Source organism: Nyctereutes procyonoides, unplaced genomic scaffold (genome assembly GCF_905146905.1).
Source record: "Nyctereutes procyonoides isolate TBG_1078 unplaced genomic scaffold, NYPRO_anot_genome, whole genome shotgun sequence".
Lineage (NCBI taxonomy): Eukaryota > Metazoa > Chordata > Mammalia > Carnivora > Canidae > Nyctereutes > Nyctereutes procyonoides.
In genome coordinates, this window is record NW_026575128.1 from 26,688,971 (window position 1) to 26,704,510 (window position 15,540).

General features: G+C 32.8%; 1 protein-coding gene across 1 annotated transcript in view; it reads left to right on the forward strand.

Annotated features, from left to right (window-relative positions):
• Nucleotides 1–1,456: 1,456 nt before the first annotated feature.
• Nucleotides 1,457–15,540, forward strand: part of LRRIQ1 (leucine rich repeats and IQ motif containing 1) — a 189,908-nt gene continuing 175,824 nt past the window's right edge. Inside the window, exons 1-6 of the mRNA XM_055342046.1 lie at nucleotides 1,457–1,597; nucleotides 2,876–2,987; nucleotides 7,187–7,275; nucleotides 8,909–9,026; nucleotides 10,253–10,476; nucleotides 15,102–15,176. Of these exons, the coding sequence (XP_055198021.1) occupies nucleotides 1,457–1,597; nucleotides 2,876–2,987; nucleotides 7,187–7,275; nucleotides 8,909–9,026; nucleotides 10,253–10,476; nucleotides 15,102–15,176 (759 nt within the window). The remainder of the gene's footprint in view (nucleotides 1,598–2,875; nucleotides 2,988–7,186; nucleotides 7,276–8,908; nucleotides 9,027–10,252; nucleotides 10,477–15,101; nucleotides 15,177–15,540) is intronic.

Sequence of the window (15,540 nt, forward strand, 5' to 3'; positions counted from 1 at the left end):
TAAACTATGAACACAGGCTACTTGTCTTATTTAATCAATATAGCGCCCAGCACTGATGTTAATGTATCTGGTTGGCTCCCAAAAAGTTGATTTTGAGATGAATGAAAGAAGGAAAAGAGAAAGGAAGGCAGGCAGGTAGGAAGGAAAGAAGAATCAAGAAGATAGTACTGGAAAGGTCAGGGACTTGAGGAAAGAATGAAAGTTTGGAATAGTCTGGAAAATAAGAATTGACAAGTGCAGTGATTTTCAAATTTGTTTTCTTAAACCAAGACCCACATTAAAAGAAACCAGTTTACACATTACACTGCAGCCCCGCACACATGAGTACATATATGCCCACTTACAATTGAAACAAAAGCTTTTTGAAATGAATTTTTTTATCTTTAACATATATGGTACATTTATAGTTTCTTTTCTGACCTACTCTAACCTTCCCTATCCTATTCTATCATTAAAACTTTATGATGAAACGCCACTGAATTAATTTCTTGATCCACTATGAGTTACCATCTGCAATTTGAAGACTATTGGATCAGGGAATATTCTAAAGGATTGCCGGGCAGATCAAGAGCTTGACTAAGTTTAGAGATCATTTCATAGTGGGGAGAGCACTGGCTTTGGGTGCAGGATGTCTCAAGTAGGGCCCTGTCCCCATTAATTATTAGCATAATGACTACATGCAGTTAAGTAGACACTACAAACTTTGGTTTTCTTATCAATACAATGACTATAATGACGTTATATCTGTTAATTTTCTCTGATGATTATCAATCTTACAAAGTGTCTTCTAGTGCCTGGCTTGTCACAGGTGCTCAATACATGGAAGCCAGTTGATGATGGTAATGATTATGTAAAGATATTCTGTAATGTACTGCTTGATTGATACCTATCACAAGCATTAAAGATTTAAATAATATAGTGATCTTATAAGCCATATATTATCCATTATTACAATATATTGTTGCTAAACACATGTGGCTATCTATAGTAAAATTGACAACTTGAGCTAATGAGTTGAAACTAACCAATATGTTGTCCCATGTATAGACTTAGGTTGTTCCCTAATGAGTATTCTTTTTTTTTCTTATGAGGTTTCTAATCTGAATATTCAAGCTGTTCAGAAGCAATAATTCCATGAGGATGAATTTTACTATGACATTTCTTGGTTCAGGAAGCTAAGACAGGCCATTCAATGTGACTTTCCCCTTAGAGAATTGAGAAAGTATTATTAGAGTTGATCATGTTATAGTCAAATGTAGAGACATAATAAGTTAATGGAGAGAAAAAACAATCTTCTTTAATATATGGTACAACTAAGATATGATAAAAATGTCCTAGGTGAAAACATATTTACACAGAATGTGTCAGATTGATATCACACTTTTAAAAACCCATAGATTTTATTCATTTTAGCCTCTTCAATTTTCTTAAAATGGTTCTTTGTTTATTATGAAGGATGATGGAAAATGATGATGATGATAAAAAGCTCAAAGAAGAAATAGAAGCTGAATTGGATAAAATCAGCATTTCTTCATTAGAAAAAGATGATGTTGATAGTGATTCAAAATCAGACACCCAGAGTGATAATAGTGATACAGTAAGTGTTAATTGCTGGGCTTTCAAGAACCTTTTAACTGGAATAAACTTTGCAGGAGAAATATTAAACTTTTCTCAGTGTATTTTTCATAGTTATCTCATTTTTTAACCTTAGGATCACTTTTTAAAAATGCATATTATTAGATATTTAAATCGAGAAAGTACATTGAAGATAGAAGTCAGGGATGCCTAGGTGGCTCAGCGGTTGAGTGTCTGCTTTCTGCTCAGGGTGTGATCCCAAGATCCAAGATGAGTCCCTCATCAGGCTCTCTCTGGAGAGTCTACTTCTCCCTCTGCCTATGTCTCTGCCTATGTCTGTGTCTCTCATGAATAAATAAATAAATCTTTATAAAAAGAAGATAGAAGTCATGTATATATGTTCATTTCTTTGCAAAATCGGGATTATATTATACATAGAATTATTTATTTGTATCCTGGTTTTTTTAAACTTAAATCATGAGCTTTCCAATGTTATTAGATATATATGGAAAGCAAAATTATTATGAAATCTGTAGACCTATAGAAGTAGTTATTTTTTGGAAATCAATATTATTTTTTCGTTTGTGTATTTCCCTCAATGTTTATGTGCTTAGAAAATGTATTCATAGATTCATTCTTTTATATCAAAATCCTTAAACTAATGGGAATTTATTTTCACGTATGTTATAAAACATAGATCTAAATAGAAATTTTCCTGCACATAGTTAATATTATTAATGTCACTTGGCATATAATCTACCTCTTAATTGATTCATCTTATCTCTTGTATATGTTTAGTTGTTTATACATATAATCTATCCAAGGCTGTCTATTCTTTTCCATTATTCTGTTAATTTTTGCTGTTTTGTAGTTTTTTATTAAGTATCAAACATGTCAGATTCCTTGTTTTACTTTTTCAAAACCTTCTCCACAAAGCATTTTCCCAAAAAATCCTCACTTGCTAAGTTTCAGAAGGTAATTATACTTTTTTAATTAGGACTGCAGTAACCTATATATTACTTTTGGAAGGTTAAAATTTTTACATTATTATGTCTTCTTATCCATAGCTAATTCAAGTGAGACAAAAAAACTCTGTAATTCTTCATTTGCATATGAAATCCAATAGAATCATGGATGTATTTCATAATCATCTGAAAATGAAAAGCATATTTTAATCAAATATACTTGTTTGAACTCATTTACACGTTTGCTTAAAGTTTTGGTGTATCAAAACTTTTATCAAATTTTTGATATATGGTTTTAATAAATAACAATTTGTTTTATTTTTTTTTAATTTTAGGATTTAGATGAATTACCTGAGTCAGTTATTCACTGCATTAACATCATAAAGAATAAGAGTAAAACTGTTGAAGAGCTCATTCTTCAGGACTTGGAAGATACTGATATTTTAAGTAAGTATAGTTTTTATCTGTTTGACAGATAAGTTTTTTGTAAGCATGAATAATTTATAACTTAGAAAATTATACTGCTTGAAGTTTTTATTATATGCTGTTATATACATGTATGTGCATTTCTCCCAACTATAATATCTATAATATACTGGATTGTTAAATTTATTATAATCCATTTATTTTATTTTCCTTACTACTTTCTTTACATGTCCAATAAATACTAGCCACCAACAGTTGGTTTTACCAGCCCTAATTAAAACCAGACATTCTACTACAGTTGATTCTTGAACAACACAGTTGGTTTGAACTGCACAGGTAATTTATGTGCAGATTTTTTATAGTACAGTATTGTAAATAGATTTTCTCTTTTGTGTGATTTTCTTAACATTTTTATTTCTCTAACTTTCCTTATTGTAAGAATATAGTATATAATACATATATAAAATATATTAATAGACTGTTTATGTTATTAGTAAGCCTCTGGTCTACAACAGGCTATTAGTAGATGTGTTTTGGGCAATCAAAAGTTATATGCAGATTTTTGACTACGTGGGGAGTTGTCACTCATAACCCTCATGTTTTTCAAGATTCATCCTTACTTTGCATTAAGGACAAGGAAATTAGTGACAGGAATATTTTAGAAGTATTAGTTTATACATTTTTTGAGAAAAACATAATTTACACCAGAAAAATAACAGTTTTTTAAAAGATTTTATTTATTTATTCATGAGAGAGAGAGAGAGGCAGAAAGGCAGAAACACTGGCAGAAGGAGAAGCAGGCTCCATGCAGGGAGCCTGATGTGGGACTCCATCCCAGGTCTCCAGGATCACGCCCTGGGCTGAAGGCGGCGCTAAACCGCTGAGCCACCTGGGCTGCCCAGAAAACTAACAATTTTTATTTGCTTCAACTGAGCAAATTTACTTCTTGGAATTATTCTAAGAATAATAGATGATGAAAGATTTAATTAGAATTAATCATGGCTTGGTTTATAATGAAAAATCACAGCAGCCTAAATGTTCAACAGTTCTCAGTGTGTCCAACAACATTCATTAGAAAAGATGGCTTAGATAATATTTAATGAAATAAAAATATTCATGATATAGCATTTAAAGTTATTATAAAAATCAGTTTCATTTATGCAAATATGGGTACATATTACAATGTGGGTATTCATAGGCATTCATTCAACAAATATTATTGTGTGAAAGGACCTGTTTCAGCCACTGAGAATATAACAGAACAAAATAGGCAAAAGTCTGCTTTCCTATTCTAATTATCCAGTGTGGAGAGATAGACTATAAACAAATAAATATGTAATATTTTAATAATGATTATGTCTATGAAGGAAAAAAATTAAGATAGGGGATAGAGATTGGAGGTTGCTGTTTTAGATAGGGTCAGGGATAGTCAGGGAAGTCCTCTCTCAGGAGGTGATATCTGAGCAATGACTGAGAAGGAAAACCACATGGATGTCTCAGCAAAAGAGAAGATGAGCCACATGGATATCTAGAGAGCCAGTGTTCCAGAAAGAAGGCTCTGTGAAGGCCAAGGCACAGATCATCTGGGACTCAGATCATATAGAGCTCTTATAGATCATGATCCGGACTTTGAATCCTACTCTGTGTATGTGAAGGTTTTTGCATAAGGAGTGATGATATCTGACACATTTTTGAGGCAATTATTCTAGTGATTACATAAAAAAGATAACCTGAGGTAGCAAGAGTCTACTACAAGACTGTTGTAATAGTATGGTTAGAGATGAGAGTGATTGGAGTGGAAATGATGAAAAATAGGCATATTCTAGAAACCATTTTTATTTATTTATTTTAAAGATTTTATTTATTTTTTAAATTTTTTTTAAATTATTTATGATAGTAACACACACACACACACACACAGAGAGGCAGAGACACAGGCAGAGGGAGAAGCAGGCTCCATGCACCGGGAGCCTGACGTGGGATTCGATCCCAGGTCTCCAGGATCGCGCCCTGGGCCAAAGGCAGGGGCCAAACCGCTGCGCCACCCAGGGATCCCTAGAAACCATTTTTAAAGTAAAAAGAACCAAAAGATCCAAAAGGATGGATTGACACAAAATGAGGAGAGGAAATTGACTCTAAGACTATTGTTCTGAGCACTTGTGTGAATGGATATATAGAGATTTACTTTATGTAGATGCTTCAAGTTTTGGCAGTGATTATCTGTAGTTGAGTTATAGGGGATTTTGTATATATTTATTAAAGTTTATACAATGAAAATATATTATAGATATATTGGCAATTATATAGCCTAATTAAGAAGAAATAAAAGGAAACACATTGTAAAAAATTAGTTACATGAAAAGTTATATAACTATGAGTCTAGCAGTGGTTTAGAGATTATGAAATCTGTATAGTTCTGATCAAATAAGTTTGTTAGTCTCAATAGAATATTTTTCGAAGAAAATTCAAATTATCAAAATTGCTTCAAAAAAGTGGGAAACATGATTAAATCAATAATCTTGCAAGAAAGTGGAAAAAGTTTCCTTCTCAAATGTCCTTAGAAATTAGTATGAGTTTTAAGAAAAGGAAAAAAGAAATGAGTATGGTTTTACAGTTGAATTCTTACAATCCATAAAGGATAAACAAATCTGCAGATTATATACTATTTCATTTATAAAAATTTGCATATTTCAAATACAAATATAAATCTATACAAGCATAGCATATACACACAAAAGTAACCAGAGGCTAATTTCACTTACAAATGGAACTGGAGGGTATTATGCTGAGTGAAGTAAGTCAATCGGAGAAGGACAAACAGTGTATGTTCTCACTTATTTGGGGAATATGAATAATAGTGAAGGGGAATATAAGGGAAGGGAGAAGAAATGTGTGGGAGATATCAGAAAGGGACACAGAACATAAAGACTCCTAACTCTGGGAAATGAACTAGGGGTGGTGGAAGGGGAGGAGGGCGGGGGGTGGGGGTGAATGGGTGACGGGCACGGAAGGGGACACTTGACGGGATGAGCACTGGGTGTTATTCTGTATGTTGGTAAATTGAACACCAATAAAAATTAATTTATAAAAAAAAATATAATAAAATACCTGTCTCTGCCAAAATAAATAAATAAATAAATAAATAAATAATAAATAATAATAAATAATAAATAAATAAATAAATAAATAAGAAAAAAATGAGTCTCTTGTAAAAAAAAAAAAAACAAATGTAGATATATTGGTTAGGGCTCTTAGTTGTAGACAGAAACTATTTTAGCTGATTTAAGCAAAAGGGTTTTGGGGATGTTTGTGTGTTTGTTTTTATTGGTAGAGGTAGAAGTTTTGGTTATTTATTGCTGAAAAACAAACTGAGTGGTTTAAAATAACCATATTCTTATGGTTCTGTGGGTTGCCTGAGCTTAGCTAGGCAATGCTTGCTTGAATTTCTGTATGCATTCACAGTTAGATGTTGAATAAGGACATGGTTATCTGAAGTCTTTAGTGGATTGGAATTCCAATTGGCAGAACCTAAATCACCCTTAGAAACCTAGCTTCAAAGGAATCTGGAGAATGTTATTTTTGCTTTTCAACCCCTCACATGGGAAAGCAGGCTGGTGAAGCTGTGAATAGGTGTTGAAGAAGAAAATCTGTAATGTCTGAAAAAATAGGTGTGAGTAGTTAGTTACCAGCAAGATAGTCATCCGTGAACAATAGTTTAGTGTTAATGAAGATTACCATGAAAGAGCACATTGGTTAAATACGGAAAAAAAAAATAACTGCATCTGCACAGAGGATAAAAAGACAATAAAATTCAACAAAAACTCATAAAATCAGGAATGAAAGCCCACTTCATTCATGTTAGTAATTATAATCTTTTAAAATAAACATAGTTTTATTAAAGTGTGTTTATTGCTAGTTTGTGGCAGTAGAATTGAACCTTTATTGATTTCTAATCAAGGTGTCACTGTAGTATCAACTTCAGTCTAGAATATGAAAGATGATCAAGATAGTGCTTTATAAATTTGTCACTTTTATTTTTAGAACAAAGATTACAGGTTTTCTCTGTTCTTTATTTTTCATTATTTTCCTATTGTTTTGAGTCACTGACCAAGAATATACTATAATAGAATTTGAGATTAAAGTATAATGAAAGAATTTGAGATTTTAATATGTTTTACCCTATTCTAATATTTAAAGCTATAACATTTTTTCCCCTCTAGACTATAGTTATAGAGTTCCTAATAATCACATGCACTTAAGGATAGAATTATCAACTGAACATAAAGAAAATCCGGAACAGTTAATAAAGGTATATGATCAATTTTTGACTGAAAGTACTGAATATTACAGTTAGAAATTTACTTTGCCTCTTTTGAAGGATGACAGTTCACTGATTGGGACGGCTGGGCAGCAGAGTCCTTTAAAGCGTCTGACTCCGTGACTCTTGGTTTTGGCCCAGGTCATGATATCAGACCTGGGATGGAGCCCCAAGTCAGCATAGAGTTTGCCTAATATTCTTTCTCCCTTTGCCCCTCCTCCTGGTGTGTGCACTCTTTCTCTCTCTTTCTCTCTCTCCCTCTCTCTCTCAAATAAATAAATGAATCTTAAAAAAAAAAGATAAAGTTAACCAATTAAAAAATTAATTATTTTTAAGCAAATCACTTTTGGCTTTATGGTTTACTCTAACTTAATATGTAACAACTCAAATTTCAATTTAAAAAATATTAGAAATAATGATTTGAATCATCAGTACTTGGAAATTTAAAATGCATGTAGATAAAACAGTAGGACTATATTATGTGATATTTTTCCCTAAAATCTCCAAGGGAAACAATGAATATAATGTTTATTACCCTGCTTAGGAATCTACTATTTTCCTAGTAGACTTTAAATATCCCATGGAAATTTTCAAATAGAACATCTTGTTAGTTTAAAGAAATTAAATATAAACACTCCTATAGAAGTAAGAGTAAAGGAGAGCCTAACATTTTTGGTTAAAACCTCCAGAAATATATTTGAGAAATTTCTTCTACGGGTTCATCATCTTGGACTCATTTTACTTCTCATTTTACCAACTATCTCTAATTTTACATAACTCCTGCTTCCTAAGATGTTTAACATAATTTGAAAATTGCATATAAATATATATATGTATATACACACAAATATATATATGAATATATATATGTCTCTTACTCTCTTTTTTGGTAACAGATTTGAAATATTAATTTTGAATTATCATATTGCTACTTCATTGAAATAGAGATCCTCTATCTTTCCAACTAGAATTAGGTAGAAGTCTTGGAAAAGTATTCATCAACATTATGACTTTTGCATAATTCAGGTTAAATTAGAGAATAATTCTCTTTTTTAAACATAGGTATTAGATTATGAGCAATCACTTATTAGATCATTAAGAAATATGGAAATGTATTAGGAAGAACACAAACATTAGTATAGATGCTTCAAAATGATTTTCAAGCATTTTTTTTTGTTTTTATTTAAATATAGTTGACACAATTTTACATTAGCTTCAGGTATACAGCATGGTAATAAAACACATCTATACATCATGCTATGCTCACTACAAGTGTAGCTACCATCTGTCACCATACAAGGCTATTACAGTATCATTGACTATGTCCTAATGCTGTACCTTTTATTCCCATACTTAGTCATTTTAGATTTTTAAGTAGTATATTTGAATACTACAGATAAATATCAGAGAGTGATTAGAAAATCATTGTTTTTCTGAAAAACAAGGATGGTGAAAAATAATCTTATGGGAATAATACTTTTGGTGTGCCATAGAGTTGTATTTGAGAGAGATTCAAAGTAAATAAAGGTTTAGATATGTGTACATAAACTTGACATATTTTTAAATGATTGCTTTACTCTTTCTTTACTCTTTCTTAATTATTGGTACTCTTTTAACCTCTTAGATGTTATCTGAAATAGAAAAAGAAGAATTTCTGAGGAGTAAAATCCATTGTGACAGTCCTGATTCTATTCCAGAGCCTGGTTCTTATGATTTGCCTATGGATGAACATGTTTTGCCAGGTGAGCCAAACTGCTCAATGATATTTTTGATTATTTTTATGTGATTGACCATAGTTATCTGAAAAAAAATTGGACAATTTTCTTTTAGCATTTAGAAAAATATAATCATGATATTTGAAAATTACTGTGCCTTTACTATACTTGTTTAATTTCATATTTTCATAGTTGTTTATGCCTCCTACATTAACTGGGTTCAAATATTTTTAAAATTATTTAAATTTAAAATCAATATGTATATATAGAGAGATGGCTGAAACATATATGCCCAGCCTTGGATTTTTTTTTTTTTTTAGATTTACTTATTTATTTTAGAGAAAGAGAGAGAGAGAGCAGGGGGAGGGGCAGAGAGAGAGGGAGAGAAGCAGACTCCCTGCCAAGCGGAGAGCCTGAGGTGGAGCATCATCCCAGGACACTGAGATCATAACCTGAGCCAAAACCAAGAATCAAGAATTAGATACTAAAAAAAAAAAAAAAAAAAAAGAATTAGATACTTAACTGACTGAGCCACCCGGGTGCCCCACCTTGGATTTTTAAGTATCCTTTAACTATATTCCCTTAGCTACAACACACACACACACACACACACACACACACATTTTTTATTAAATTTTGTGGTATAGTTTAAGTCAAGTTGTGATTTCTTTATTGACAAACTTCCTTGTATATGACTACAATAGAACTTCTCTGCATATGACTGCAACAGAATTTTTATGTGTATTCAAACATGCATTTTTTTGCATATTATCATTTTTACTTTTGTAATACATTGCCCTTATTTCTTCATTTCAAAATTACTTTTATACTTTATATTAGGTCACTTTTGAGATTTTTTTAATAAGGTTTTGTTTATTTATTCATAAGAGACACACACAGAGAGAGAGAGAGAGGCAGAGACACAGGCAGAGAGAGAAGCAGGCTCCATGCAGGAAGCCCGATAGGGGACTCAATCCCGGAACTCCAGGGGTCATGCCCTGGGCTAAAGGCAGACTGAGCCACCCAGGCATCCGGAGAGATTTGCTTTTAAGAATAATAATATTTGGGAAGCCCAGGTGGCTCAGTGGTTTAGTGCCACTTTCAGTGATCCTGGAGACCCGGGATCGAGTCCCACGTCAGGCTCTTTGTATGGAGCCTGCTTCTCCCTCTGCCTCTCTCTCTCTCTCTCTCTCTCTCTCTGTGTCTCTATGAATAAAAAAAAAGAATAATAATATTTATCTTCATGAATACAGATGATGCTGATATAAATTTTGGATACTGTGAAGTGGAAGAAAGATGTAGGCAGTCTTTTGAGGCTTGGCAAGACAAACAGAAAGAACTGGAAGACCAAGAAAAAGAAACTCTCAAAGCTCAAAGAGATAGAGAAGAAACGCTATTTCAAGAAGAAGAAGAAAAGAGACATAGCTGGATGAAACAATTTGAAGTTGAAAAGAAGAAATTAGAGAATATTCAGAAGGTAAAGGGTATTTTAATTTTTTTTGTTTTTTATACATTTTTTTCTTTAAAAATTTTTTTTTCTTTAAAAATTTTTTTTACTTTAAATTTGGTTTAGTTAACATACACTGTATTATTAGTTTCAGAGGTAGAATTTAGTGATTCATCAGTTGCATATAACACCCAGTGCTCATGACTTCAAGTGCCCTCCTTAACGCCCATCACCCAATTACCCCATCCCCCACCCACTTCCCCTCCAGCAACCCTCCATTGGTTTCCTATAGTTAAGAGTTTCTTATGATTTGCTTCCCTCTCTGTTTTCATCTTATTTTATTTTTCCTTTCCTTCCTCTGTGTTCATCTGTTTTGTTTCTTAAATTCCATATATAAGTGAAATAATATATTTTTCTCTGACCCACTTATGTTGCTCAGCATAGTACCCTCTAGTTCCATCCATGTTGTTGCAAATGACAAGATTTCATTCTTTTGAAGGTTTAGTAATATTCCATTGTATGTATATATATATATATATACACATATGTATGTTATACACAATATACACAATATATAATATATACAGTATATGCAATATACAATATATACATATATGTATGTATACACACATTCATCTGTCAATGGATATCTGGGCTTTTTAATACACTTTTTGAATTGGTAACTACTTCTGAATAGTACTGATGCTTTTAGATTATGGTATGGATTGAGCTCTATTCTATGGGGTTTAAGTACTCCCTTTTTAAAGATTTTATTCATTTATTCATGGAGAGACACTGAGAGAGAGAGAGAGAGAGAGAGAGAGAGAGAGAGAGAGGAAAGAGAGAGAGAGGCAGAGACACAGGCAGAAGGAGAAGCAGGCTCCATGCAGGGAGCCCGATGTGGGACTTGATCCCTGATTTCCAGGATCACGCCCTAGGCTGAAGGTTGTGCTAAACTGCTTGCTGAGCCACTGGGGCTGCCCCCCCCCCCGCTTTTTAAAGATTTTATTTATTTATTCATGAGAGACACAAAGAATCGGAGACACAGGCAGAGGGAGAAGCAGGCTTCATGCAGGGAGCCTGATGTGGGACTTGATCCCGGGACTCCAGGAATACACCCTGGGCCAAAGGCAGGCGCTTAACCGCTAAGCCACCCAGGCATCCCAAGTTCTCCTGATAATTGCAGCAATTGACTGTAGTAACTATTTCTATGGACTTCCTGATTAGTTTTCATTGAATTTATTGGAATTCAAAAATTTATTTAAATTTAATTTTATAAATTTATTTAAATTAATTAAATTAATTTATTTAAAAACTTATTAAAATTCATTGAAATTTCAGATGCTTCTTTGGATCTCCGGGGCCCCTAGGGTCAGTTAAATTACGAAGATTGTCCTAGAAAGGCTGATATTTACACATGAACTGTTGCTTTTTCATACTTTTCTAATCATATAAGAATGCAACAGAATTTTCTAGATCATGAAATGTCCTTGCTATGTGGTCTAATGTATAGCAATTACATAAAACATAATTGGTTGTAGCAGTTCACCCATGTAGTTAATGCTCTGTGCCTTGCTCCCATAATTGAGCAAATTCCTGGGACTAGAAATTTTTTGGTATAAAGGAGTTTTTGTTTTTGTTTTTGTTGCCTCCTAACCCTACCCCAGGTGGTCCACATCCCTAGATCATGGTAGTGGCATATTGAGAAACTGGTGGATTTTTAGGACCTCACTTTATGGCCATCAGGATCCTTAGAATGTGTAGATAACAAGCAGGAGTGACTTCTTCTTACATATTACCCACATTTATTAATTTTGAGTGTTGCATATAGAGAACATTGACATGTGATCACAGAGGCAGTCTAGTGTAATTCTCACTGTCCATGTTGAGTACATTTCATTTCCTGATTATATATATATATAAGCAATTATACATTAGACCTAGTTTGCCTGTGGCTTTTTCTAGTAGTGTGAACTATAGATCATTAGCTTTCCTTTTGTTATATTTTCCTTTCCACAGACCAGATTAAGTGGTTATTTCCAAAAGTCAGAAGTTTTACTCTAGAATGGCTTTAATATAATATAGATTATTGTAGTAGTGCCGTCTTATGTTTAAATGCATCATTGCTATTGATTGGTAGTGGTGTTTTCAGGCTAAGAAAACATCTGACTTTTAAATTCTGTTCACCTAAACTACCATTTTTAATTGCTTTAAAACAAACAAACAAACAAACAAACAAACAAACAAATAAAAGCATGGACTACCTCAATGGCAAAGCATTCAGCTATGTGCTTAGATGACAAAAGAGATCCAACACCTGGGCCCCACCTTCAAAGAATTCTTAGTTTCTGAACTAAGTAATTTGTGCTTTATCATAAAATTATAGTTTAAAATACTTTAATGAAATCTTAAATGTATGCTTTGTCATGCCTTAGGGCTTAAAATGTTACCAATGGGATCATGCCATAATTTTATAAAGACGGATTGTAAATTTGTAACTTACTTACTTTTAATAGTTCTTTTCTGTGTCCTTTGTTAGCTTCCCGTTCCATTCTCCCAAATAGCTATTGTAAATTTCTTTCCTAAAGAGTTCTACCTAACTTCTCCCTCCTCATTATTGGCAAGTGATCACAAAACATTTTTGCATTAATTGCGAACTTCTTCTTAATCCTCTATCTAGTTTGCACCAACCTCTGTATTCACTTCGCTTTTTTTTTCTTATCCTTGTTCCACACTCAGTAGGAAAGGTTTCTTCTGCTAAAGGTTAGCTTTCCCCATTCTGCTCCATATTCTATTATTTTTCAGTTTACCCCTACTTTTTTGTTTGTTTTAGTTTGTATGCTGAAACACTCCTGTCAACTTCCTCTTGTTGTTTATAAGCAAATTCAGTTTTCCCATCCTAGAAACAAAACAAAAGAAAAATCATGAGATTACCTTTGTTCAAAGTCTTACTTTAGCTGCTTCTTAGCTCTACTTATCATAGGCCTCCTAAAGGGTAATTTTTGCTACATTTATGTCTTCATCTCTCGTTGAATCCCAAACCTACTAAGTGTATATCACCACCATTTGACTAAATGAAACTGCTCTTGACAAAAATAACCAGTGATTTATAAGTTTCCATACTCACATATTCTTTTTAAGTTTTTATAGTGTCCTCTGTAGCATTTTATGCCAATAAGAATTTGATTCTTAACCATTTCCCTTTTCCTTGACTTCTCTGTGAATACACCACCTTGATTCTCTGCTTATATGTTTGGCAGTTCTAGCCATTCTAGCCTTCTCTGTCTCTCTCTCTTCTTAAATATGGTACTATTAAGGATTTCTTCCTTTGTCCTTTTTGTTCTTCATATACTTTCTCGATAATAGTTACAACCATAGCTGTTCAGAAACAAATCTATATTTATAACAAAAAAAATGAACTACATAACTCTCCTATAGGTACTTGACACTCAGAAATTAATGTGTCTAGAACTGAGGGCATTGTCTTTCTAAATTGTGCTTCTCCTTTGGTGCTTGTTATTTTGATGAGCTACACTAGAAAGGTAGAAAGATAAGGATTATCTTCAGCTCTTCCCTCTAATAGTTATATTATCCATCTTCTCATCCACTCACCTGTTTACTGTTATTCTGTAGTTCAACATGTCCTAGATTGGCTTACTCACTAAAGTCTCTAGTTGATCTCTCTACTTTTGGTCTTGAATTCCACAAACTCACTCACCATAGTGCTGTCAGAAGGATCTATTTCTCTGCTTAATTCTCATCCTATAAGACTATGTCCAAAGAAATATTCCCATTTCCTTTATTTCAGACAGTTGGCCATTTGTAACAATTTCAGGTTGACGTTGTCTTTGTATCTGTTCTCAGGCCACTCTATCTACAGAAAGCCCTCCTTGATTCTTACATGGGCTTGTCTAATACCTACCTCATTGATCTCTTTAGTGACTCCTTGGCTTTCTGTCTTTAACTCTAATGTAGGTTTTTAATTTTCCTAAAAACAGAGCTACAATCATTTTCCTAGTTGAAAACATTTAATAAATGACTTCAATACAATCTTCTATGTGCAGCTTTTCATGATCTTCTAGTTATAGCACCTTTTCTACTGTGATCCTTGATAGTCTTCTCTTGTGATAAATTTACCCTGCTAAATTTGAGGTAATATGCAAACTTGCAATAGAATTCCCATATGAAAGGTAAAATTTTAGAGGAAAGGATCTTGTTTATTTGCAGATCCTTAACAAAATAGATACTAATCAAGAAAATCATTATCCACTGAAATGTTGGATTATGTGAGTTAAATTGGGATGGCGTGGAAAGAAAAATTGTAATGCAAAACTCATCTTGCAAATATTATTTGTAATTTTTGCATTGCCAACAGCATATCTAGCCAATGCATTTTATTATGTGAATAAACATTCTCAAATAACATTCCCAGGTTGCAAACATCTTTATGTGCTCAAAATGGGAACACTAGATATCATTTATGTGATACTTTATATTGAGATTAAAGTTGTTATCCCAGTACTAAAAACAGAATCATTGGGTGAGTTATTGACTTTAAATATGTTTTTACAAATATAGGTTATAAGAATTGAATATAATGAACATAATGTTATTTGATATTTGAATATAATAACTTAATATTACCATATGTTCAGCAAGAACAGGAGAAGATGAATGATGAACTCAATAAAGAAGAGAAAATATGGAAAGAGAAATTTAAACAACATGAGGTATCTATTTCTTGTTCTTGATCATCACAATAATCATTCTTTTTTGAAATAAATTATTATACTTGAAATGGACATTTTTTAAAAGATTTTATTTATTCATGAGAGACAGAGAATGGCAGAGACAGGTAGAGGGAGAAACAGGCTCCCTGTGTGGAGCCTGATGCAGGACTCGATCCCAGGACCTCAGGATTATAACCTGAGCCAAAGGCAGATGGTCAACCACTGAGCCACCCAGGTGCCCCTGACATGAACATTTTAAAATAATATTGCCTACCTTATATAGGATTTAATTTATTAAAGCTTTAAAAATTATCATCAGAAATTCTCTTTGAAATATAATGTCCTAAAATTAAAATAAACTGGT